The sequence below is a fragment of the Periophthalmus magnuspinnatus genome, chromosome 16, assembly GCF_009829125.3.
Source record: "Periophthalmus magnuspinnatus isolate fPerMag1 chromosome 16, fPerMag1.2.pri, whole genome shotgun sequence".
In the NCBI taxonomy this organism is placed as follows: Eukaryota; Metazoa; Chordata; class Actinopteri; order Gobiiformes; family Gobiidae; genus Periophthalmus; species Periophthalmus magnuspinnatus.
Window position 1 is genome coordinate 30,570,085 of NC_047141.1, and position 27,859 is coordinate 30,597,943.

A 27,859-nucleotide genomic window follows, 5' to 3' on the forward strand; every position below is an offset into this window, starting at 1 on the left:
CATTTGTATGGTTCTGTAAAGTGGTGCTTTAGTATAGTATTTAGTATATAACAAAAAATAAAAATATTACTGGACTTACAACATAAACTTTAAAAAGGTGACGTTTTGTCTCGTGTTTCAGTGTTTTGCTTCTAGGGGCGTCCAAACTTTTTGCACAGAGGGCCTGATCTTTCTTTGAACCATTAATATTAAAGCCACATGAACTATTTAATTATTTTGTACTTTTTATTGCAAATGGCTTGGAATGGAAGCTCACTCACTACAAACGCAGACAACACCCACGAGGGGTCGCCGGATTCAAAGCGCTTATAAAGGAAGTGAACCGGCAAATGGAGCATGACGTCACCCTCAGTGACTGGAGCTTCAGTCACGTGGTTTTGGTGTTTTTGAATCGGGAAGCTTCACTTTTCTACGCCCATTTTACTCGGCACAAGCTTCGGCGCTCGGGTTCATTTTTCCCATCACTACTTAAGGTAAGGCTCAAATGAACCACTCCCAGTTCTCTCACGATTCTCTGGTTTAAATAATAGCTGATAATGGTATGGAGTCGTTTATGATCACGTGCTCAGACATCTCTAGTTTCTATATTTGACTGTGGCGCATCTGCCTGGTCCACTGTACAGCATCAGCGCGTTAGTCTTTCATTTTAGGGGTAGTCTCTGTGTAAAACCTCTGTTCAGACTTATTTCTGATATTTTTCCAGGGCCTTGTCTACAGGGGTGAGCAGATGGGTGTTTTAAAAGGTTAAAAGTAGTAGTGTCAAACTCATTTTCACATTGGGCCACGTCAACAAAATGGTTGCTCTCAGGTTGCAAATGTAAAGTAAAGTAAATGCAAATACTTGTTAATAAACTGTTTCCATATTTATTACTTATTCAAATTACAAATATTGCATATGGATTTGCATAGATATGAAAAAATGGCTGTGTAACTGTGTCTCTCCTGATATGCTGATATTTTAAGACAGTCATACCTTTTAATTTACTTTGTCACGAGCCGCATAAAATGACATTTTTTAATTTTTTTTTTTTTACATTACACTTTTTTTTCCTACATTAAATCAGTTCCTCTTTTAACCCTCTTTAACTACCCGTTTTCAGTTCACAGTTTTTTTGCGTTCAAGCCTAAATAACTTAATATAAACAGGCCTACATGTTTTCTTATACATGGTCACAGGCTAAAATAGCTTCCTCTTTCAGTTTGACTTGTAAGGGATGAATGACGACGTGGGTGCAGCATGAGTAAATATCACCTATAGTCTGTGTGAGGGCGGTGCCAGTTTAAACAACTCTCTTTATTTAAACCTCTAATAAAAGCAAATATTTGATTAATTTAATTTTACATATAAGTCATCCCCAAGTAACCTAAGTGTTGTAACATAGTGCATTTTGAAAAGTACCTAGTGATGTAATTTGTAACCAGTGTTGGGAAGTAACTGAATACATGTACTAAGAATACTCAGAGTAATCATTTTGAGTAACTATTCTGATGCAGTTACTTTTTCATTTAGTGGGATTCAGAAGTCAATTACTTGTTTAAAATCAAAAGAATACAGTACACTGCGATTGTTTATTACATAATTTAGGCTTCAAACTACAGGGAATTAATGCTAAAAACAGTGAACTGCTCTTGTGCTGAGGCATGTGAGATTCTTCATTCTCTAGTTAGTGACAAAGATTTTTCTAATCCTACATTACATTTTTTCACTATAATTTAAATACAACTCAATGTTGAACACAGTACTCTGACTGGACCATGTATCAGAATACTTAATATATAAAATACATTTTAATGCAGGTATTCAGTTTTCTGTAATTAAATACATTTTCTCCCCATCAATATATGTAACCAATTATTTATAATTTTTTTTCAAAATACATTTTCAAACAGTACTCACAAAGTGTTGGTGCTAATGCTGAAGTTGGTTGTACTAGGAGGGATATTAAACCTGTCCAGAAGTTTCTATCAACATTAATAATTCAATTCAATTCAGTTTATTGTCATTGTCACAGAAGAACAACGAAATTGCGTTTGGAGCATCCCATAAAGTGCAAACCCATAAATAATAAATACCCCTTAAACCCAAGTGTAAACATTAACCCAGTGTGGCTTCAGTACAACATGAGACAGTTCTTGTAGCAGCAAAACAGGGACATACAGACAGGGACCTGAGAATGATGACAAAATGCAACAATGCAACCAGTTCAGTGTTATTAAGAGTTGGATGTGGTTTTTGTCTGTGAGAGAGGGGCAGAGAGGGGAGAGGGGCAGAGAGGGGCAGAGAGGGGCCGAGAGGGGCCGAGAGGGGAGAGGGGCAGAGAGGGGCCGAGAGGGGAGAGGGGCAGAGTTCAGGAGCCTCACAGCCTGTGGATACAGACTGTTGGCCAGTCTGGATGTTCTGGCCCGTATGGACCTGTACCTTCTCCCTGAGGGCAGCAGGTGAAAAAGATGGTGCGCAGGCTGATGTTGGTCCCGCAGGATGTTGTGCACTCTTCTCAGACAGCGAGTGGAGTAGATGGTGCTGATTTCTGGCAGAGTCGTTCTGATGATTCTACCGGCTGCTTTCACCACCTGCTGGAGCGCCTGCTGGTCAGCCTTAGTGCAGCTGGAGAACCACACTAAAAGTCCAAATGTCAGAACGCAACTGATGGCACAGTTATAAAAGTTCAACATCAGAGGTCTGGGAATGTGGGCACTCCTCAATTTATTTATTAGTTTATTTGAAGGGACAGTGTGCAAAAAACATTAATAGATGCTTTGCACCAGATTGTAGCCGAAGCTAATTTCCATCTGTAGTCCCTGAACAGGTGAAAAATACAATACAATATAAAATATATGCAATATAATACAATACAGGAGCTAAAGTGCAGGACATAAACAACAAATAACAGAATAAATACAGTGTAATTTCCTCAGGTAGTAGAGGCGCTGTTGGCCTTCCGTACGGCTGAGGTGATGTGATCGCCCCAGGACAGGTCCTCAGTCCAAGTTTCTATCAACATTAATAAAAAAGTCTAATGGACGAATGTGTTACTGTTAATTACATTTTTCATTTTAGATAGATCTATTAAGTCTGATTAGGTTTTTTGTGGCATATTTTACTTTGTTACGAAGAAGGCCCTGGGGTAGACCCAGGACACCCAGGAGGGACTATGTGTCTGAGCTGGCCTGGGAACACCTTGAGATCTCACCGGAGGACCTGTAGGAAGTGTCTGCGATGAGGGACGTCTGAAAGTCCCTACTTAGACTGCTGGCCCCGCGACCCAACCCCAGATAAGCAGAAAAAGATTGTCATTAGTCTTCAATCTCCAGCTGATGTCAATATTTTCCTTGACCTCACCAGCTGCCTAAAAATTTGTATAAAGCTTCATTGGAACACTTCATTTGAGGAGGACACTGCACAAAATATGACTACAATGCTCTCTTTCCCGTTTTCTAGTAAAATAGGGTCATAGGAGTTTGTAATCAATTAAAATTGTTATGTTATTTTGGGAAAATAACATACGCTAAAAACAACTAGCTTTGCGCTAAAAACAACTAGCTGTTTACCGGCAACTAACAACTGCCAGCCAGCGGCCACATATCCAGCGCGTCGCTGGCCCACTGGGTCTATCAGCAGGATGCCTCCGAAAAAGAGCCCAACGGCGGAAGAATTTGAAGACTTAAAAAGTTCGATCGATTCCCTAAGTAAAAATGTCATCACTGTTAGAGACCAACAGGGGAAACTGATGGAGTTGATTGAGGAGGTAAAGAAACTACGTATACAGAACGAGGAAAAGGACAGGCGGATTTTGGAGCTGGAGAAGCGAGTGGACGATTTGGAGCAATATACTCGCGTGAATGACGTGGTAATCACCGGAATAAAGATCAAGCCTCGCTCGTACGCCCGCGCGGTGGCCACAGACGGCGAGGAGCCCAGTGAGCAGGAGACGCACTCGGCGGAGCAACAGGTGGCATCCTACCTCCATGGCAGGGGGATAGAGATGGACCTGGAAGACATCGAGGCCTGCCATCCACTGCCCACTGGAAATGGGAGATCACCAGCCGTCATTATGCGGTTCGTCAACCGAAAAAACAAGCTCGCCCTTCTGAAACAAGGACGGAAATTAAAAGGAACGAACGTCTTCATGAACGACCACCTGACGAGGAGAAATGCTGAAATTGCCAAGAAGGCACGACTGCTAAGAAGAGAGCACAAAATACAACACACATGGGTAAGGAACTGCAAGATCTTTATTAAACTCAATGGGACTCCGGAGGAAGCAAAAGTCTTAATGGTGAGGAGTAAAGAAGAACTTGATAAATACTGACATGAACGCAAGGTAACTCACTACACATCCCATGCTCACTACACCAAGTAGTTTTTCACACTCAGTTGTAACTGAAAGCAATGGCATGGACACATCGCAAGAACTCCTTCAATTGGATCTGGACACTTTTGTAAATGAAGAAGACACAATTGATCCAGCTGCAGATATAGACCCAGATGCACATTTTCTCTCTTCTGTGTTTAATAAATGTAGTTATATTGTTCAAGAACAGTTTGAAAACAATGTGGAAATAGAGGGCAAATTATCAATCATACATGTTAACAGCAGAAGTATGTATGCAAATTTTCCCTCTATCAGAGAATATTTGCAACATTTTAATTATCCCTTTAGTATTATAGCAATAACTGAAACATGGTTCAATATTGATAAAGGCATAGACTTTGATCTTGAAGAGTACAAACTTGTGTACAAAAATAGGGAAAATAAAACTGGGGGTGGGGTTGCTCTCTATATTCATAACTCACTCAGATATGTGGAATTAACCAACATGACACTTGCATTAGATGGAATCATGGAATGCTTAACTGTTGAACTGCTAAATGGAAAAAAGAAAAACATTCTGGTGAGCGTTGTTTATCGAGCACCCGGCTCAAATATTGACATTTTTAATGAATGGATAGAGAAACTTTTTTCCACTGCCAATCAAAAAACATTATTCATCTGTGGCGATTACAACATAGACTTATTAAATCCAACCAGACAGAAAAGTATAGAGGACTTCACAAATACTATGTTCTCCATGTCCCTCTACCCAACAATAACTAGACCAAGCAGAATAACTTCGCACAGTGCTACAGTCATTGATAATATCTTTACAAATGTCATGGATAATCAAATAACCAGTGGCATCTTTATCTGTGATATTACTGACCATTTACCTGTTTTTGCTGTTTACGATTATGATATAAAAAAAATGAGACGTGAGAGTAAATTAGTCTGTAAAAGAATTATAACCGAAGAAGCAACAAATGAATTGAATAATAGTTTATTGCTCCAAGATTGGAGCTCAGTCTTCAATGAAACAGATGTTGATAAAGCATATACTACTTTTTTGGATATATTCATGGTTTTGTATAAGAAACATTGTCCTGTTAAGGAATTTAAAACAAAAAGCAAAAACGCAGACAACCCTTGGTTGACAAAAGGAATAATGAATGCTTGTAAAAAGAAAAATAATTTGTATAGGAAATTTGTCAATTCTAAAACAAAAGATGAAGAGAGATATAAGAAATATAAAAACAAATTAAAACTGCAAGCAGTGATAAAGGCCCTCGCCACCCCTTGCGACCGCGGGGTACACGCCACCGCGGAGATCCCGCCTTTCATTCCCGCTTACATCGCTCCTCCCCCCAAAATCAGCGACTGAGTAATACTACTCCATTCATTCCAATGAGACCATTTATCATATTGTCACGCTTGAACGGTTGGAAATAGAAGTTTGGCTTCATTGGCTTTTTTTTTCAGTATTATGAGAGGAATATGTGTACCAAATTTCAATGGTCTATGACACAGTAAATATTTTTCATCCTATTTAACCAAAACCCATGTATTTCAATGAGAAATGTCAGACGTTGCCATGGCAACACCTTTAAAAATAGAGATATGGTGTCATTGACTTTTTTGTTCAGCATCAGAATAGGGATGTCCATGCCAAATTTCAAATGTTTGTGACAAAGTAATATTTTTTGTGTACCATTTAAAATTCCAAGGGAGCGCTGTGGAGCAATGTAATATTTGACATATGTGAATTGCATGTCTATGCACTCAGATGAAAATTTTGAACAAAACGTATATTAATGCCGGGAATTAGGACACTGCATGTTTGAGTTACGGGCCATTTAAAACTTCAAAAAACATATTTTTTCTTTGCAGGCTGGCCACACCCACATTTTATGATTTAGGAAAATACAAGAGAGTTCCCTATAATCCCACATGGGTCTAGTTTATTTTTACCAATTTGTAAGTTTCTTGAAAGAAAATCCAAGGCACAAAAAATTCAAATGTGAGAGGTAAAATTTTGAAAAAATGAGGTTCCGCCCACAATGGCCGACTTCCTGTAGGGTTTAGGGTGGGGTCATAATATAATTTTTTACTTGTCTTGACATGTTCTATGTTTGTACCAAATTTCATTTGTCTACGATGAAAAAGGTCTCTTATTGCCGCAATGTATTTCAAATTTTGAGGTGGCGCTATTGAGTCATTTTGATACATAAATTTTTTTGAACAACAAAATAATTAATTTTTCACCAATCTTGAATTTTGGGTCCAATAAAATTGACTTTTCGTTAACGTTCAGGGGGTCAAAAGTGGATTCAAAGTCGCGACCAAAATAAGAAGAAGAAGAAGAATGGAAACGCATTTTCCACCCATTATTTTTCTCCTAAACCATAACAGCTACAGTCATGTGACTTTCTCACATTGTGCCCCATCACAAATAAGGCCCCTGTGAATTTTTTCACATGTCCACGACAAATCGCTTGTCTTCTACGAATTTTTGAAAATGAAATTTGAAGAGGGCGCTAGAGAGCCATTTTGTGAGAGAGTGCCTTGATTTGCATACCATTGTGTTCAGCTCACAAATGTGCATAAACGCTGTATTAGCGTTTTCCCAACAAAAAATGTGTGAAAGACAAATATTTTATTGAAATATTGCAAAAATTGCGATTTTGTTGAAAATTCACCCTGACCACACCCAAAGTCATAATCAAAATGTAATTGTTAATCTTTAATCACACATGGGTTTAGTGGGATTTGGCCAAATTTGACGTGTTTGTGATGAAAACTGGGCGAGAAAATGTCCTGAATGTGAGGGTGTGCACTTTTGTCGTTCTCGGGTTTGATCCAATATGGCCGACGTCCTGTACATTTTAGGGCGGGGCCATAATATCATTTTTGTCATGTCCCGACATGTACTATTTTTTTATGTAAGTTTCGGATTTTTACGTCGACTTTTTTCCGAGTCGGGCTCCCATTGGCCCCATGAAAATCAAAGTTTGAGGTGGCGCTACCGAGTCGTCTTTCGTTATTTTTTCTCTGGGTCTTTTGTGACAATTAGAGCTCGTCGAGTTCTAATTTTTGACACCACTCATTGCCATGTCGGGGCGTGTTTACTACTTGATTTTTGCCATTTTCCGGGTTTCGGACGCGGTTTTAATGAGTCCCTCGCCGGGACAGAGTCCCAGGCTCGGGCCTAATTAACAGACATAATTAGAATGAGTAAGAAGTTATATTATAGAAAACAGTTATATGAAAATAGAAGTAATATGAAAGGAATGTGGAAGACATTGAATAGTCTAATTAAACAAGAAGCTAGAAAGTCTGTATATCCGGATTACTTTAACAATACAAATGGTGAAATTCATAACATGAGTGATGTAACCAATAGCTTTAATCATTTCTTTATTAACGTGGGTTCACAGCTGGCTGCAAAAATTCATGATAATAAAGCTTGTCAGTGTAGGATAAGTATTGATCAAAATCCACATTCTATGTTTTTATCTGCAACAAATGTTCAGGAGGTGACAAGCATTGTTCTCAAGTGTAAAGGTAAGACATCCAGAGATTGTCATGATATTGATATGGCATTAATAAAAAAGGTAATAGATAACATAGCAAAACCTCTGACACATATCTGCAACTTATCATTTCAGTCAGGTCAGTTCCCCCAAAAAATGAAAACCGCAAAAGTAATTCCAATATTCAAAAGTGACAACAAACACTGCTTTACGAATTACAGACCAATCTCTTTACTACCACAGTTTTCAAAAATTCTTGAAAAACTGTTTAATTCACGTCTCGAAACATTTTTAGATAAGCATCAAATTATCAACGAGAGACAATACGGGTTTAGAGCAAAAAGAACAACTTCAATGGCAATCATTGATGCAACAGAGGAAATCACAAATGCATTGGACCAAAAACAATATGCTATTGGTATCTTCATAGACCTGAAAAAAGCTTTCGATACCATCAATCATGATATTTTACTAAAAAAGCTTGAACGATATGGGATCAGAGGACTAGCCGGTAACTGGTTACGAACGTATCTCACAAAGAGAGAACAATTTGTACAGATGGGAGTGCACACTTCTGATATGCTTGGTATTGCTTGTGGAGTTCCCCAGGGCTCCGTTTTGGGGCCAAAACTGTTTAATATATACATAAATGATATCTTTAATGTATCCCCGTCATTAAAACTTATCTTATTTGCGGATGATACTAACATATTTTACAGTAGTCCAAATTACAATGAACTCATTTGTACTGTAAACAAGGAACTTGATAAAATAAAAAAGTGGATGGATTGCAACAAATTATCGCTTAATTTAAAGAAGACAAAAGTTATGCTTTTTGGAAATTTAAAAATTAATACAGAGCTACCAATCCTGATTGATGATGTTCAAATTGAAAGTGTAAATGAGATAAAATTTTTGGGTGTTATAATAGACAATAAATTATCATGGAAAGCCCATATTAGACAAATAAAAAGCAAAATCTCAAAAAGCCTCGCAATAATAAATAAAGCAAAAAACTACCTTGATCAAAATGCCCTACGTACTTTATACTGTTCCTTAGTACTCCCATACCTCACTTATTGTGTTGAAGTGTGGGGGAATACTTACCAATCTACACTTAATCCACTAGTTGTATTACAGAAACGTGCTTTGCGAATCATCCATAAAGTCGGATACTTGGAGCACACACATGCTTTGTTCATATATTCAAAGCTCCTAAAAATTCCTGATCTTGTAAAATATGTTACATTAACTATACTATTTAAAGCTTCCATAAACGTGTTACCGAGTAAGCTGCAAGTTTTGTTTACAGCCAAAGAGAGAACATACAATCTTAGAGAATATGAGAAATTCAAATTGCCTAAAGTTAGAACTACTCGAAAAAGTTTCTGTGTATCGGTATGTGGTGTTAAACTTTGGAACAGTCTGGATATACACATCAAGCAATGCCATAGTATCAGTACGTTCAAGCATCGATATAAAAATATGATCTGGTCGCAGTATCTAGAGGAAGAGTCTTAATATAATTTCAGTAATCTTGTAATGCTGGCTTGTATCTGCCATTTCTTTACCATTGTTGGTATCTGTTGTCCATTACCATTGTTGGTATTGTTGTCCATTACCATTGTTGTATTTTGCTGTCCATTACTATTGTCGTATTTATTGTCCATTACTATTGCTGTATTGCTGTTCATTACCATTGTTGGTATTTACTGTCCGTTACCATTGTTGGTATTAATAACTTTCCTTACCATTGTTGGCACCTTATCCAATATGATGTAACACATAAGTTGCATGAGTTTAACTCATAGTCCCCAATGTAATCATGTAATACAATCATGAAAAGGAAGTAAAGTATGCTAAAATTAAGAAATAATAGCAGAGGGGGTGGGATTAAATAAGTTTTCTTCTTCCCACTCCTTTTTGGGCAATCGGAGATACTCTTTTTTTTGGTGTGTGTTTTGCTGTCTGTTTTTGTTTATTTTTCCTTGTCTCTTGTATCATGTTGATTGACATCGATTGTGGCTGCCTAGGCTATGCAAGAGAAAAGATGTCTATTTGCCCAAGACAAATAATAAAAAAAAAAAATAAAAAAAAAAAATGTCAAAATCTGATATCAGACATAAAAAAACGAAACCAGTTGATATAGATCGTGTGAACAGCCCTGCTCTCTGTTGTTGTTGACATTTATCTTTGTTCTTAGATGTGACTCACTTCCTTCTCTGTGAAATGACAACATGTCCAGTTCATATAAAAACAAGGAAGGTCTTTCAAATCCTGAAGGACCGGAATTTACGGCTACTTCTGAGGATTCCTTAAAAACAGATGAAGGGGAGTTGGAGCTCTGCGTTTGTTTAAAGTAAGCTCTTTCACTTTACACTTTGGTGATACAAATCAATGTGATCTAATCCCTGTGACCATAAGACCAAAATAACATCACTAATCACTGTGTTGTGATAGCGCTCTGAAGAGGGTGTGACTTAGCACAAAGAGCAAAGGGAGGGGAGACTCATGTTAATAAATTGTTTTGGGCAAATATAGTATTTTCAAAACAATAAAAGGTAACGTGGTGATCTAAATGTGTTATGTGTTAGCAGTTATTACCTCTTTAACTGATCAGTGTTGTGTGAACTCAGAATAAGCAGATGACTTACTTTACCTCTTAAAAGAAATAGAAAAATACATGTGATACAATTGAAAAAGTGATATGGCTACAAGAAAATCAGCCAAATACTAATTACTGTACATCCACCCCTGGAGCCTTGCCACCAAGGAGCTTGCCAACCACCTCAGTAACTTCAGCCAGGGTGATGGATGAGTCCACCCTTGAGTCCTCAAACTCTGCTTCCTCCTCAGAAGACCTGACACTGGGATTGAGGAGATCCTCAAAGTATTCTTTCCACCGCCCAACTACATCCCCAGTTGAGGTCAGCAGCTCTCTTCAGCAACACTGAAAACAGTGTTGGTGAAGCACTGCTTCCCTCTCGGTTTGCCAGAATTTCCTCGAGGCCGACCGATAGTCCTCCTCCATGGCCTGCCTGAACTCCTCCCAGCCCCGAGTTTTTGCCTCTGAGACTGCTGCACGGGCTGTGGCACGCTTGGCCTGACGGTACCTGTCGGCTGCTTCAGGAGTCCCACAAGCCAGCAGGGCCTGACAGGACTCCTTCTTCAGCCTGACGGCACTCCTTACTTCGGGCGTCCACCACCAGATTCGGGGATTGCCACTGCGAGAGGCACCAGAGACCATGTGACCATAGCTACGTGCAGCCTCATCGACAATGGAGGTGGAGAACATGGCCCACTTGGACTCCATGTCTCCAACCTCCCCTGGGATATGGGAGAATCTCTCCCGGAGGTGTGAGTTGAAGACCCCTCTGACAGAGGGTTCCACCAGACATTCCCAACAGACCCTCACGATACGCTTGATACATTTGTCCGGCTTCCTCCTCCGCCAGCAGATCCAACTCACCACCAGGTGGTCCAGCCCCTCTCTTCACCTGAGTGTCCAAGACACGCGGCCGGAGGTCAGTTGACACGACGACAAAGTTGATCATCGACCTCCGACCTAGGGTGTCCCGGTGCCATGTGCACTGATGGACACCCTTGTGCTCGAACATGGTGTTTGTTATGGACAAACTGGCTAGCACAAAAGTCCAATAACAAAACACCACTCGGATTCAGATCAGGGAGGCTGTTCTTCCCGATCACGCCCCTCCAGATGCCCACGTGAGCGTTGAAGTCCCCCAGTAGAACAATGGAGTCCCCGGTCGGTGCACTGTCTAGTACCCCTCCCAGGGACTCTAAGAAGGCCGGGTACTCTATACTGCTGTTCAGCCCATAGGCCGACACAACAGTAAGAGACCTGTCCCCGACCCAAAGGCGCAGGGACACGACCCTCTCGTTCACCAGGGTGAACTCCAACACGTGACGGCTGAGCTGTGGGGCAATAAGCAAGCCCTCACCAGCTCGGCGCCGCTCCCCACGGGCAACGCCAGAGAAGTGGAGGGTCCAACCCCTCTCAAGGAGTTGGGTACCAGAGCCCAAGCTGTGCGTAGAGGTGAGCGCGACTATATCTAGCCGGTAACGCTCAACCTCCTGCACAAGCGCAGGCTCCTTCCCCCCCAGCGAGGTGACATCCCTCGTCTCCACAGCCAGATGCTGTGTCTGTGGACCAGGTCGTCGAGACACCCGTCTTGGACCGCAGCCCTGTCCTCTTCGCACCTGACCCCTATGAGACCCTCTGTGGGTGGTGAGCCCACAGGAGGGCAGACCGACGTTGTCCTTTTGGGCTGAGCCCGGCTGGACCCAGTGGGCAAAGGCCCGGCCACCAGGCACTCGCATTAGAGCCCCAATCCCAGGCCTGGCTCCAGGGTGGGGCCCCGGCTGCGCCATACTGGGCGACGTCACACGTTATGTTACTCATCATAGTGGTATTGGGAACTGCTCTTTGTCTGACCCATCACCTAGTACCTGTTTGCCATGGGAGACCCTACCAGGGGCATAATTCCCCAGGCAACATAGCTCCTAGGATCATTCAGGTACGCAAACTCCCCCACCATGATAAGGTGGCAGTTCAAGGGGGAGGCTCAGTTATAATGATTTACATTAATTAGTATTTTGATGGATGAGATCCGTCCTGAGTATCTTAAATCTCTGGATGTTGTGGGACTGTCTTGGCTGACACGTCTCTGCAACATCGCGTGGCGGTCGGGGACAGTACCTGTGGAATAGCAGACCAGGGTGGTGGTCCCTCTGTATAAGAAGGGGGACCGGAGGGTGTGTTCCAATTACAGGGGAATCACACTCCTCAGCCTTCCCAGTAAGGTCTATTCCAGGGTACTGGAGAGGAGAATCCGACCGATAGTCGAACCTCAGATTCAGGAAGAGCAGTGTGGTTTTTGTCCTGGTCGTGGAACACTGGACCAGCTCTATACTCTTCATCGGGTCCTCGAGGGCTCATGCCCAACCAGTCCACATGTGTTTTGTGGATTTGGAGAAGGCATTCGACCGTGTTCCTCGTGGTGTCCTTTGGGGGGTGCTCTGGGAGTATGGGGTCCGGGGCTCTTGGCTAAGGGCTGTCCGGTCCCTGTATGCCCGGAGCAGGAGCTGTGTTCGCATTGCCTGCAGTAAGTCAGACCTGTTCCCGGTGCATGTTGGGCTCCGCCAGGGCTGCCCTTTGTCACCGGTTCTGTTCATTATATTTATGGACAGAATTTCTTGGCGCAGCCAGGGGCCGGAGGGGGTCTGGTTTGGGAACCACAGGATTTCATCTCTGCTGTTTGCAGATGATGTTGTCCTGATGGCTTCTTCGAGCCAGGACCTGCAGCAGGCACTGGGGCGGTTTGCAGCCGAGTGTGAAGCGGCTGGGATGAGAATCAGCTCCTCCAAATCCGAGGCCATGGTTCTCGACCGGAAAAAGGTGGTTTGCTCTCTCCGGGTGGGTGGAGAGTCTCTGCCTCAAGTGGAGGAGTTCAAGTATCTCGGGGTCTTGTTCACGAGTGAGGGAAGGATGGAGCGGGAGATTGACAGGCGGATTGTTGCAGCGTCTGCAGTGATGCGGTCGCTGTGTTGGACTGTTGTGGTAAAGAAGGAGCTGAGCCCAAAGGCAAAGCTCTCAATTTACCGGTCAATCTACGTCCCTACCCTCACCTATGGTCATGAGCTCTGGACAATAACCGAAAGGACAAGATCGCGGATACAAGCGGCCGAAATGTGTTTCCTCCGTAGGGTGGCTGGGCGCACCCTTAGAGATAGGATGAGGAGCTCGGTCACACGAGAGGAGCTCGGAGTAGAGCCGTTGCTCCTCCATGTCGAGAGGAGCCAGTTGAGGTGGCTCGGGCATCTGCTCAGGATGCCTCCTTGACGCCTCCCCAGGAAGGTGTTCTAGGCACTTCTCACCGGGAGGAGGCCCCGAACTGAAGAAGTGGCTTCGATGAGCAGCAAAACATCTTCACTCCTAAAACATTTTGTCCAGTTGACAGATTTAACTTTTCCTTTTACTATGGATCAGACCTGGATGACTGAGGGATTACAAAGACATGGGAATAGAAAGCTAAGTTTACTTTGAAACATTTGCCATGGAGATAGATGAATTTTTATGTCCTGCTCTGACAAAATTAGCCAAAGGACCATTTTCATGGAAACAAACAGGGGGAGGGCGTCCTTCAGGACAAATACTAGTCAGTTTTGTGGAGAAGCAAGCATGTCCACAGGTTTTTTTCTGTGGACTAAAAATGAGCTTTTTGTGTGTTAAAAGTTACATACTGGGGCTTTAATGTAACTGTAAAGGAAATAAATGACCGCAGTGGTGGCAGAGAAATCCTCCACTTTCCTTATTGAGATCACATTTGTATCCTCTCTTATTACAAATGATTTGATTTGCTTGATTGTTGTGATTTTCAGCTCTGAGGCAGAAGGTTCTTATCCATCGTGTGTTTCTTTAAAAAGTGACTTCTCGAAGGATGTGCCTATGAATTTCAAAGGGCAGGACAATCCAGAGTAAGTGTTCTACAAACTTAGATTATCCTCGGGGTAAATAAAGTTGTCTACAGGAAAAGTACTGCTCCATTTGACCAAACAGGCCAGTGAATTTATGGGTTTCAGCCTCCTGTTATATGCAACTTTAGAGCATTTTTTCTTTTTCAAAATATATAATATTTAGTTTTAAATGATTAATCACTTGTGATTTTTCATTTTCAGACAGTAGAATGTGGAGGGGTCCTGAAGAGGAGCCAGTATTCTAGAAATATCCAAAATGAAAATGAATCATATTATTTTTGTCACCATTTTTATATTTAGAAAAACCCTTTAAACAAGGTCATAGCCAAAAGTGTTTTATTTCATTTGTAAATAATCAGACTGTTATAATTAAGCTGACTTTTATACACCTTTGTACTTACTTAAATGTGATTTTTCAGGATGGCGGCTGACATCTTGGACTGTTCCTGTCTTTCTTTAAAGAGTAATTTCTCAAAAGATGTTCCCATGAATTTCAAACAACAGGATTTCAATGAAGAGTAAGTTGTATTTCAGTCTTTGTGAACATTTGCTCCGAGTACATCACAAACACAAGACCGTTAAGTTCTTCCATTAGGGACGCTTGAGAAAACCTGTAGCTTGGTTTTTGTCTTTCCATCACACTGAGTGTATGTGTGTGTATATATATATATATATATATATATATATAGTTGGCTAGGCACCTGCTTCAAGTGCAAGTACCATTAAAATGCAACCATATTCCCAAATATGGAACTTTGCTACACTGTGGTGAAGTTGTTTGGATAGTCGATATATTAGACATATTTGCTCACACGGAAAGCAATACGTGATCGTGCCCAACCAAAAGCATAAGGCGGGATTGACTTTGCTAGGGGTGTTGGCAAATGTTTCGGATAATATTTAGAGACTGTCAACAAATGGCAATTGATTTTTATTTTGAAAATCTGTGATGCTCATACTTACTAACAGTAGCCAAAAAATAGTAAAGTACAGATACCCTCAGAAAAGTTCAATGTTATTAATTCATTACTTAAGTAAATGTACGTGTACTACCCACCTCTAGACTCAACCTGGTTTTGACAGTTAAATCCTATTTAAAGTACAACAGAGGCTGAGAGCTACAGCTCTAGAATGTGATCATGTATTTATTATAAAAAGCTTCTCTTTATCACGTTGACCACAGTGAACAGATGCCACGTGTTTCCAGGACTGACTTCTTTCCAGAAATGGACCCTGTATTTGAAGTGAGTATGCAAAGCAATAAATTAGATTTAATTAATTTTATATATTTAAATGTAAGGCTTTTTTTTTTTTGTTTCAGGCGCTTCAAATGTCCCTTCTTAAATTTGTGAGCTCAGAGCTGAGGAGGTTGTGGGAGAGTGTAAACTCTATGGCGTGTTTTATGAAAGCTGATGAAGTGGAGCCAGATGAGTGGAAAAGGCCCAAAGAGGCTGTTCTGGACATAACTCTGCATCTCCTCAGGCAAATGAAGCAGGACGCACTGGCAGAGTCTCTCAAGAACAGTAAGAAAAGACTCAAACTTTTATGCCTCATCAACTCCATTGCATCTCCAGTCTGACACCTCTGCATCAGCCAACAATGTGTTAAAAGTAAATTAGCTTGTTTACACTGCATCACATCTCTCATCTGTCTGCGACTCTGCTGCAAAAATATGCAAGGGGTGTATTTTTTACTTATGCTGCAGTGGTATTAATCATTTTGTACCAACTTTTTATATCAGGTTTCCATGGCACTTTATTGTATCATTACCTTTCATTTCCTCATTTCTGGTAGCTCCAAAACAGAGACGAACATCAACACTGGCCACTGGCGTGTCTGTATTTCTATTAGTCTTCTGCTGTATGGGTAGGCTAAAAGCAAACATTTGATCGCGGGCATTTGTTAATATTTTACAGGGCCAGGACCAGACCAGACTGACTGAGGCTCCAGCTAAGTTTCAAAGAGATGCCTTTACAATATTTTTCCATTAAGTGTCTATGTGCCTGAAAAGAGGTTTCAAACACTCTTAAGTGAGGGTGCAATGCACCCTTTTTAAAGTGCAGTATCCATAGTGTGATTTTTAAAACCCTTTATTAATAATGTAGCTGCATCCCTGACACACACACCCAATGTAAAGAGGAATGCATGAAATGGCTATGATAGAGTTGGTCCAAATGAGACATTACTGTCTAATCTCAAACTGCTAATGCATTTTACTGATGACTAGAGCTATAATAATATCTGATACATGTAATAAAGTAAATTTGCTCCAGTACAGTGATACTGTAAAAGCAGCTCTTAGGATTAAAATAAGACCTGCCTGCATCTAATAGGCCCTGTGCACAACCGCACGCTTGTCAGTCACATCCCCTCACTGTCCACTGACTGATGTTTAAATTAGGGCTGAGCACGTCAATGTGTTTTATCGTGTTAACTCTAAGAATAATTAATCGTGATTCATTTTTTTATTCATTAAAGCAGGTCACATGTATGTTTCACTTCTGTGTAGACTCTGCACACCTGACTGTGCGACAGGAGCGTAGTGAAGCGTAGAGAAAAGTTAAGAAAACTCCCGCACACTGTGTCACTCCTGATTCAATTTTATTCTCAATTTGTGAGAATCTATTTGTCAGACCACATGTGTCACAGAAAAAAAAGCACAGAATCAAAGAGTCTCAGCCTTTTTGATATTATTTTGGCAGTTTCAAATAACTTCCCAGATACTTAGAAAAGGTCAAACAGCACAACACCGGGCGAGTTCTACAGTATATTTAAGACAAAAGGGTAAAATAAAAAAAAACTATTTAGGAGCCAAATTATATTATTATGATTATATTGTTTTTTAACTTTTGTGCACAGCATGCAATTAATCATCATAGTTCAAACATGCTATTATTTGCTATTAACATGTTTTGTTGCTGCCCAGCTCTAGTTTAAATATTTATTATTTTGAGGGCAACTCTGCAAAAACCTCAAAGGAGATACACAGAACACTAAGTAGTACCTCACCCAGACCCACATTGACACTGCAGAGGTCAGTGTGGCAGGGTAATAAACGCACTGCAATGTAATTAGGATGCCTAGAATACATTAGGAAAGTGATTAATAATTTTAGACTACTGCAAACAGTAAAATGACCAGTTTGACAAACACTGACAGAGAGCATGGAATTACTTTTGCTTTTATTATACACTATTTAAATCTGAATCCTTAATAAGGTATTGGATTTATGTAGGGCCTTTCAAAATACTCAGATCACTTTACAGTGAATTATTCATTCACTCCACAGCTGCCCTGGGACAGACTGACAGAAGTGCACAGGCCCAGGCTTGGGTAGCATCAACGAGATTGAACATTCTTAAGGTGGTCAGGCAGTAATGAGAGCAATATTTTCCATTGATAGTTCCTATGACCTTTAGTGCTGCTAGTTTTCTTTCCACATCTTTACATCCAGGATCTGATTATGCAGAAAGAAATGTTATGTTTTTTATGTTTTTGTTTTGTTTTTCCTTTAGAATTTCTTGCACCCATCTGCCAGTGCCACCTAAAGACCAGATTCAAGTCCAAGTTCCAGATGGTGTTTGAAGGAATACATCCAGCGGGTAAAGCCTCTCATCTGGATGAAATCTACACAGAGATGTACCTCACAGAAGGAGGAGCCTCTCAAATAAATGAGGAACATGAAGTGACACAAATCCAAATGAGACGACCCAGAGCCATGAGGACCATCAGCTGTTCAGACCTCTTCGTCTCTGCTCCAGAGGGACAGAGGAGCAGAGTGGTGTTGACCAAGGGCGTGGCCGGTGTGGGGAAGACTCTTCTGATTCAGAGGTTCAGTTTGGACTGGGCTGAGGGCAGAACCCACCAGGATCTACACTTCATCTTTCCCTTCACCTTCAGAGAGCTGAACCAGCTGAGAGAGGAGAGCCTCAGCCTGTATGGACTCATGGGACATTTCTTCAGTGAAATGAACCGCAGCATTTGTAGGTTTGAAGAGTTTCGCTGTCTGTTCATTTTGGATGGGTTAGATGAGAGCCGTCTGCAGCTGGACTTCTCCAAAGCTCCGTCCATCTCAGATGTGAGAGAGAAAACCTCCATTGAAACTCTCCTGGTCAACCTGATCAGAGGCACGCTGCTTCCTTCTGCCCAAATATGGATCACCACACGCCCTGCAGCGGCTAATCAGATCCCAGCAGACTTTGGCATCATGATGACCGAGGTCACAGGGTTCACAGATGCACAGAAAGAGATTTACTTCAAGAAAAAATTCAGAGATGAAGATGAATCTAAGGTCCTGTCTAACGTGAAAGCCTCACGCAGCATCTACAGCCTCTGCTACATCCCACTCTTCTGCTGGATCACTGCCAAGGTCATGGACCACATCCTCCAAAGTGGAGACAGACAGGTCAGTTTCTCTTTCATATTGTTATTAAGAAGCCTTTACAGGCAGTGACTGAGGGATTTAACAATGATATGGACCTACTTTCACAATCTGACAGCATCCCCAGTTGAGGTCAGCAACTCTCTACCCGCACTGTAAACAGTCTTGGGAAGACACTGATTTCCCCTCCTGAGGCATCAGTTGGTTTGCAAGAATCTCTTTGAGATTCTGGCAAACGGCTGGTACCCATTAGCTATCATGACAAGTACCGCAGACCTTACGACCGCAGATACGAGCGGCTGCATCAACAATAGAGGCAGAGAGCATGGCCCACTCAGAATCCATGTCCTCATCCTCCCCTGGGATCTGGGTGAAACTCTCCCGGAGGTGCGAGTTGAAGACTTTACTGAAAGAGGGCTCTGCCAAACATTTCCAGCAGACCCTCACAATACACTTGGGTCCTCCTCCAATTTACCACCAGGTGGTGATCGGTTGACACCTCTGCCCCTCTCTTCACCTAAGTGTCCAAGACACACTGCCAAAGGTCAGATGACATGACAACAAAGTCGATCATCGACCTCCAACCTAGGATGTCCTGGTGCCACAGGCACTGGTGGACACCCTTGTGCTCAACTGGTGTTTGTTATGGACAAACTGTGACTGGGTTCAGATCAGGGAGGCCATTCTTCTCGATCACCCCTCTCCAGGTGTCACTGTTTTTGCCCTCATAAGCGTTGAAGTCCCCCAGTAGAACAACGGAATCCCCTGTCAATGCGGTGTCTAGTACATCTCACCTAGGACTCCAAAGAAGCCGTTACTCTGCACTGCTGTTTGGCCCATGGGCCAACACAACAGTGAGAGACCTGTCCCCGACTGGAAGGCGCAGGGACATGACCGTCTCGTTTACTGGAGTGTACTCCAACATGTGGTGGGATAATTCGGGTACTTAGACCTCTCCACCACGTTAAGGTGGCAGTTCAAGGAGGGGATTATGTCGTTCAGGTTATAAAAATAAATGGTAGCTACACCTGTCTGGAGGATTGAGTCCTGAGTCACTGCGCCACCAGTGTCTGGCCCTTGGAGCCGTGAGATGCAGAGTGAGACCTGCCCTGATCCTTCCTGCTCTCTGTGTGGGCTCACAAGAGTCAATACTCAAGAGGTTTTCAGTAATGATGGAACCATGTTTCTGATTCTGTGTTTGCATAATTAAACCAATTGCAAAGATACTCTGTAATCCTTTTCTTCTTTGTCTCCACAGCTGCCCCAGACCCTGACAGAGCTGTACATTCACTTCCTGGTTATCCAGGCCAAAATCTCTAATGTAAAATACAAAGGACAATCTGACATAGACTTTGTCTGGACCCCAGAAGGAAAGAAAAATCTGATGGTTTTATCCAAACTGGCCTTTGAGCAGCTGCAGAAGGGAAACCTGATCTTCTATGAGTGTGACCTGAGCGAGTGTGGCATCGAGGTTACAGAGGCATCAGTGCATTCAGGAGTTTTCACTCAGATGTTTAAAGAGGAGACTGGCCTGTACTACCACAAGGTCTTCTCCTTCGTCCACCTGAGCGTCCAGGAGTTTCTGGCAGCCCTTTATATTCACATCAAATTTATGGATTCTGGAGTCAATCTGCTCTCAGATAAACAGTCTTTTTGGTCCAAAATATTTTATAGCAAAACTTCCCTCGTAAAGTTTTATAGAGCAGCAGTGGACACAGCTTTGGAGAGTCCAAATGGACATTTGGACCTGTTTCTGAGATTCCTTCTAGGTTTGTCTCTGGAATGTAATCAGAGACTCCTCAAAGGGTTGGTGAAACCAATAGGAAGTCCACAGATAAACCAGGAAACAGCCCAATATCTGAGAATTCAGTTAGACTCTGGTCTGTCAGTGGAGAAGAACCTAACTCTGCTGCAGTGTCTGATCGAGCTGAAGGACACAGGTCTCTGTGAAGAGGTCCAGGCCTGGCTCAGCTCTGAAAATATTCCATCAGACCTGTCTCCTGCCCAGTGGAGCGCATTGACCTCCATCTTACTGTCCACAGAAGAACCAGAGTTTGACCTGAGCAAATACCAACCATCAGAGACTGCTCTGCTCAACCTAATGCCCGTCGTCAATCTGTCCTCCAAAGCTCTGTATGTTTGTATATCAGTACAGGTCTGTTCTGTCACATTTAAAACTACTGAAGACAATCTAATGTCATGGATATGTTTTAGACATGAAATGTGCAGTTGTTCCTTACATTATTATTACATTAACACCACGGTTGATTGACGTTCTTGTTCCTCCTCAGGTTGTGTGGTTGTGGTGTGTCAGACAGAGGCTGTCAGGCTCTGGCCTTTGTGCTCAGCTCTCCCTGCAGTCTGAGAGAGCTGGACCTTAGCTGTAATCCTCTGCAGGATTCTGGGGCCCTCCGGCTGTGTGAGGGGTTGAAGAAGCCAGACTGTGCTCTGCAAACACTCAGGTCTGTGAGGGTTTAGACTCTGCCATTACACTGACATCTCTTCAACTCCTCCTCTGCTGTTACACTGGCACCTTCTCAGCTCCTCCTCTCTAAGCCGATGTTCTGTGCTCTGTTTAAACTCCTCCATCCCTCAGGCTGAGCATCTGTGGTCTCTCCGCTCTGTCCTGTGAGACTCTGGTCTACGTCCTGGACTCAGACAGAAGCAGTCTGACGGAGCTGGACCTAAGCAACAATGACCTCCAGGACTCAGGAGTCAAGACTCTGAGCAGAGCCCTGAAGAGCCCCCACTGTAAACTGGAGATACTCAGGTCAGCGTTCCATCAGCTAAAATAGTGCTAACAGCTAACTGCTAACGTACAGCTAACATAGAACTAACCACTGACCTAGAGTTTGATGTAACATTTTTGCTGTTTAAATTGGCCAAATTTGGAGTCTCATGCGACAGATGTTTTGATAAGTAGGTTTAACTTACTCTCTTCAGCCACAGAAAGTCGCTCGAATTCAGTCGCTGAGCATTTTACAATCCACACACAGCATTAACATTTTTAGTAAAAGTTAATGGAGGCGGCCTGGGTTCACCTTCAGGCGTTACTGGTGCACATCAGCAAAATCACCTGTACATGCGTTTTGGCGTTATTATTAAAATGTAATTACATTATAATCACATTATGTTGAGCCTTTTGCTAATTAACAATTAAAAACAAAGCAAACATCAGCCAAGTAATCAGCATTTCCAAGTCCCTTAACATTGGCATTGGTATTTCATTTTCACCAAGGGCCACATTAGCAAAATGGCTGCCCTCAAAGGGCCAGATGTACTACTTTTTTAACTTGTTAATTAACTGTTTCTGTATTTATTACTTATTTAAATGACAAATATTGCATATGCATTTGCCTAGATGTAAAAATATGGATGTGTAACTGTGTATCTCCTGATAAAATTACATTTTAAGACCATCATACCTTTTAATGTACCCTGTCGAGGGCCACATAAAATGATGTGGAGGGCCACAATTGGCCCCCGGGCCTTGAGTTTGACACATGTGGTGTAAACGATGGGGCCCATTTACGACTTTGGCACAGAGGAGTAGGGGCCAGATCACGACACAGTTGCTCATGTACGTGCACATGTATGACTAGAGTATACAGGCTCTGTCACGTGTGCTGATGTTGACTAAAACAGTAAATAAACTCCACTCCAAACCACACAGTGCATCCACACATACTGTACGACTGTGGACAGTGATAGAAGTTGGAGCCTCTTGTCTCCTGTTTAACACTCACTGCTCCACACTGTTGTTAAATCCATTAACTCCCAGAGCGAACCACAACACGACTCAGAATCACTAAATCAGAGATATTTCTGCCACTGATCTTATTTTCTCTGTTAAAGTGTTAGCTCTTCAGTGTGATATATCAACAAATACAGTTACTTGATGACATCACCAGGCTGTGGCTCAGGGTTGTGCAGATGTGTGGGTCATAGGACACTGAGCACGGCACGTTCAAAAGGCCTTGTGTGACTGCGCCCTAACATAGGGCTAATAGCTAACATAGTGCTAACATGTACCATGCTAATAGTTTCTGACGTGTGCTCTGCAGACTGTCTGGTTGTCAGGTCTCAAAAAGCGGCTGTGCATCTCTGGTCTCGGCCCTGAGCTCAGGAGGCTCATGTTTAAAGGAACTGGACCTCAGCTACAACTGTATAGAAGGAACTGAGGCAAAGCAGCTGACCGCTCTGTTTGACCATCCACAGAAGAAACTCAGGTAAGAAAACATCCCAGAAGATTATTATTATTATTATTATTAAAAATGTGTGTATTTATTAAGGGAGTAATATTACAACAAAGGCAAAAAGGATGAACTTTTATATAAACCTTTTCATTCTGTTTATAGCTTAGACCATGGAGGAGAGGAGAGATTACAAAATGGTTTTAGCAAATGTAAGTGTTTCTGAATTCTGATTCTGAAGTTAAATGTTTTAAAGTCATTGACTTAAGGTAAATATATTGTTGTGTATTGCAGATGCATGTCATCTCACATTTGACCAAAATACAGCAAACAAAAGGATCAAATTCTCCTATAACGATCGAAGGATTTCCCTGGAGAAGGAGAAGCAGTCGTATCCCGATCACTCCGAGCGGTTTGATTATTGGAAGCAGGTGCTGTGTGCAGAGGGCCTGAGGGGGCGGAGCTACTGGGAGGTGGAGTGGAGCGGAGATGTGTACATCGCAGTGACGTACAAAAGCATCAGACGCAGAGGGGCTGGAGAGGAGAGCTGTTTGGGGAAGAACGCACTGTCCTGGAGCCTTGGTTGCAATAAAGAGAAGTTCTCTGTGCTTCATGCAAACAAGAGAAGGTCTTTAAAAAAGTCTGTGCATCGAGTGGGCGTGTACTTGGACTGGGAGGGAGGAGTCTTGTCTTTTTATGGTGTTTCCTCTGGTCAAAGGACTCACCTGCAGACCTTTAAAACCAGGTTCACTGAAGAGGTCTACCCAGCGTTCAGAATCAAGACCCAACCATCAGACTCCTTTGTCAGGCTGTGTCCGGTGTGATGTGGAATCATTGTCATTTTATGGACCTGATTTTTACTGTCTTAAAAACATGAAAATAGAACTAGTTGCTTATACAATATATCTGTACAGGGGAAAGACTTTTACTGAAACACATGGGGGCTTTAAACCTTTAGACCAGAGGTCCATCTAAGTTACTGAGAAGAAAAAGGTGATGAATATTGTGACAATAGTGTCCAATTCACTGTGTAGGTCAACCAAAGTCATTTTGTGCAGCTTAAAGTTTGTAATGTGTATGTTGTTTAGATGATCTATCTGTAATTTGCTCATTTGAGCGTCATGACTCTGCTAATACATTGTGACATGTGCCTGAACCTGAAAATACAAATAAAATGTATCCCCGAGGGGCAATTAAAAGACACTGAGAGAAGCAGAGTTACCTGAGTGTGATGATGATGATGATGATGATTGTACTTTAATGCAGTAATAATGATGAGTAATAAACTTCACAGCTGGAGCAGTCAGTCTCTGTGTTGTGTGTAAACAAATATTTACCAGACCTGTTTTTCTAGTGTGGCCAGTTCATCAGGGTTGACTGAAGTTACAAATGCAGCTCTATGTTCATACTCTGCTCTGTGTCTGCTACATAATCTGACATATATGGATCATCAGCCCTCATCACTACTCTGCTCTGCTGGCTCTCACCATCAGCCTGGATTCGGGCCTGGCCTCAGGCTGCTCAAATATCTTTTGGGCTGGGTCTACACTGAGAACCACCTGGTTCAGAGGGTTTCCTCACTTTCACTACTGACTTTCACCTTTTATGTGATCAGTGTTGGGAAGTCACTGAAAACATGTACCAAGAATACATATTCATAAAAGAAATACAATTTTAGATCATGTCTATTCAAAGTCCACTTTAAGTATATATGCCTCAAATTCTGTTCTTAAACTGATTCATCTTAAAGTGCGTAGTTCACTGTCCAAAATGAACTTTGTTAAAATGTGGGTCAGTTCAACAGTAGTTGTTGTTATTTCAGAAATGTGGCTTAAGAAATCTGTAAGTGACAAACACTTTTCTCTCAGTGTTTTACTGTATTTTGCTGTGACTGAGAGTCTGGGAAAAACGCCGAAGTGGCACTTTATGTTAAAGAATGATGCATGTTGAAGTGCAATAGACAAAGGTTGAAAATTACCACTGGCTATAATCCTGCATATTTACAGGTGTGGGATTCGTTCCCCATGCCTCTGTTCTTAATATGCATTGTCCCTTCATTAAATAATAAACAAACAAACAAACAAAAAATACAACTTCAAGAGAGTAAATGGTGAGGGGAAACTATTTAAGCAATTTATATTAAAATTATGTATTTTGTTGGATGTGCCAAATGTATTCATGTGGATTTAATGAAACATGTAAGTTTAGTTTTGACTTGCAGTGAGACATAGGACAGTAGCTCCCAAAGTGGGTCACAAGGCAGTGTCCTGGGAGTCAGTGAAACGTGACTCAAAACACTCTTTCTTTAGACAAAATAATGTGATTTTCAACATTAAATTGTAGTATTATCGTTTATATTCCCACGGGGTCTTATATCTTGTCCAGTAGGTTCATAGTGGTCCATGGGTGTGTACTGGTCTATGTGTCTTATTCTCACATCATTCTAAAGTTATTCAGGAAAGGTTCATTTCTGTCCTGTGACTGTGAGTCCTGGGACATTTTTTTTTTTTTAAGTATTGATAACTGTTGGTACATAAGGAGGATCTTGTTTTAATACTGGTTTTAGTATCTGTTAGTATTTGATAGGCTTTTTGTGCAGTACATTCTAAGACCAGCAGAGGGAGACAAAGACTGTTATATGTCCACACACACACACACACACACACACATGTACAGGTGAAGTGTCCCTGTCCACACACACACACACACACACACATGTACAGGTGAAGTGTCCCTGTCCACACACACACACACACACACACGCGTACAGGTGAAGTGTCCCTGTCCTCACACGCACACATACAGGTGAAGTGTCCCTGTCCACACACACATGTACAGGTGAAGTGTCCCTGTCCTCACACACACACATGTACAGATGAAGTGTCCCTGTCCACACACACACACATGTACAGGTGAAGTGTCCCTGTCCACACACACGTACAGGTGAAGTGTCCCTGTCCACACACACGTACAGGAGAAGTGTCCCTGTCCACACACATATGTACAGGTGAGTTCTTGTTCAAATATTGACCTGGACATGTGACGAGTGAGAGTCCAGATTTAATTTCCGCTGCAGAACGAGTTTTCCAGTGTGTGTTTGAGTGTGTGTGAAGAGCAAGGAACGGGAGTCGGGGGCCGAGGTTCGAGAGACATGAGGCGAGGGACAAGGAACTGGGGAGTGGGGGATGAGGGGTGAGAGATAGAGGGCGAGGGACAAGGAATGGGGACGGGGATGAGGGACGAGGGGTGAGGGGTGATGAGGGGCGAGGGACGTGGGACGAGGAGTGGGGGACGAGGGGCTCGTAAATGTAATGATGGAAACTGTCCCATCAACATCAGGAAATAAAAACCACAAAAGCAAACCACATTTACGACTAAACGAGAGCTCAACACAGATCAAAACAGGTCTGTAACAGGAGAGACGAAACAGGACGGGACCAGGCACTAAACCAGGACTAAACCAGGACTAAACCAGGTCTAAACCAGGGACTAAACAAGATCTAAACCAGGTCTTAACCAAGGACTAAAGCAGATCTAAACCAGGTCTTAACCAAGGACTAAAGCAGGAGAAAACAAGGTCTGAACCAGGTCTAAACCAGGGACTAAACGAGATCTAAACCAGGTCTTAACCAAGGACTAAAGCAGATCTAAACCAGGTCTGAACCAGGTCTGGACTCTAATCTCTGCTGTATGTTCCTAAGGTGGTCTTGGTCCATAAAACAGAAAGTTAAACAGATCTGAGGTTAATGTCTAACTGAGCCACAAACACGAAACTCTTTAACCCCACAGTCACTAAGAAAGACCACACCAGGTCTAAACCAGGTCTAAACCAGGTCTAAACCAGGTCTAAACCAGGTCTAAACCAAGTTTAAACCAGGTCTAAACCAGGTCTAAACCAGGTCTAAACCAGGTCTAAACCAGGTCTAAACCAGGTCCAAACCAGGTCTAAACCAGGTCCAAACCAGGTCTAAACCAGGTCCAAACCAGGTCTAAACCAGGTCCAAACCAGGTCTAAACCAGGACTAAACCAGGTCTAAACCAAGTTTAAACCAGGACAAAACCAGGTCTAAACCAGGACTAAACCAGGTCTAAACCAGGCCTAAACCAGGTCTAAACCAGGACTAAACCAGGTCCAAACCAGGTCTAAACCAGGTCTAAACCAGGTCTAAACCAGGTCCAAACCAGGTCTAAACCAGGTCTAAACCAGGTCTAAACCAGGTCCAAACCAGGTCTAAACCAGGTCCAAACCAGGTCTAAACCAGGTCTAAACCAGGTCCAAACCAGGTCTAAACCAGGTCCAAACCAGGTCTAAACCAGGTCTAAACCAGGTCCAAACCAGGTCTAAACCAGGTCCAAACCAGGTCTAAACCAGGTCCAAACCAGGTCTAAACCAGGACTAAACCAGGTCTAAACCAAGTTTAAACCAGGACAAAACCAGGTCTAAACCAGGACTAAACCAGGTCTAAACCAGGCCTAAACCAGGTCTAAACCAGGACTAAACCAGGTCTAAACCAGGTCTAAACCAGGCCTAAACCAGGTCTAAACCAGGTCTAAACCAGGACAAAACCAGGTCTAAACCAGGTCTAAACCAGGTCTAAACCAGGACTAAACCAGGTCTGAACCAGGTCTAAATCAGGACTAAACCAGGTCTGAACCAGGGCTAAATCAGGACTAAACCAGGTCTGAACCAGGGCTAAATCAGGACTAAATCAGGTCTGAACCAGGACTATTCTGGGGCAAATGGTCCAAAGTTACCCCTCTCTTATCTTATGCATTGTGAACATCCTAAATATTCACCACAATGAGTTTGTTAGCACTGTCCACAGCTCAGAGACCAGAGCAGAGTTTTGTTATCACAGTAAAGCAAACAACAGCCGTGAAGTAAAACAGTTCATAATCAAATGGAGACAGTGCACAGCAGATTCATTTTGACCTCCAGAG

At 42.3% G+C, this 27,859-nt stretch overlaps 1 protein-coding gene across 1 annotated transcript; it reads left to right on the plus strand.

The window, feature by feature from the left end:
• Nucleotides 1-382: 382 nt before the first annotated feature.
• On the plus strand, nucleotides 383-24,239 carry LOC117384074 (NACHT, LRR and PYD domains-containing protein 3-like). Its single transcript, XM_033981347.2, has 13 exons — nucleotides 383-473; nucleotides 10,050-10,205; nucleotides 14,249-14,344; nucleotides 14,764-14,862; nucleotides 15,528-15,588; nucleotides 15,666-15,867; nucleotides 17,860-18,749; nucleotides 19,984-20,858; nucleotides 21,017-21,187; nucleotides 21,322-21,495; nucleotides 22,790-22,954; nucleotides 23,084-23,130; nucleotides 23,213-24,239. Exons 2-13 carry the CDS (start codon nucleotides 10,084-10,086, stop codon nucleotides 23,740-23,742), a joined length of 3,432 nt encoding a protein of 1,143 aa, XP_033837238.1. The 5' UTR covers nucleotides 383-473; nucleotides 10,050-10,083; the 3' UTR covers nucleotides 23,743-24,239.
• The last annotated feature ends 3,620 nt before the right edge of the window (nucleotides 24,240-27,859 follow it).

Bases quoted from the DNA above. Each gene is read 5' to 3' on its own strand.
- LOC117384074 (XM_033981347.2), top strand. From the start codon at position 10,084: ATGTCCAGTTCATATAAAAACAAGGAAGGTCTTTCAAATCCTGAAGGA. The intron at 14,345-14,763 runs GTAAGTGTTCTA...GTGATTTTTCAG, and splicing joins AAAGGGCAGGACAATCCAGA to GATGGCGGCTGACATCTTGG. The intron at 14,863-15,527 runs GTAAGTTGTATT...CGTTGACCACAG, and splicing joins CAACAGGATTTCAATGAAGA to TGAACAGATGCCACGTGTTT.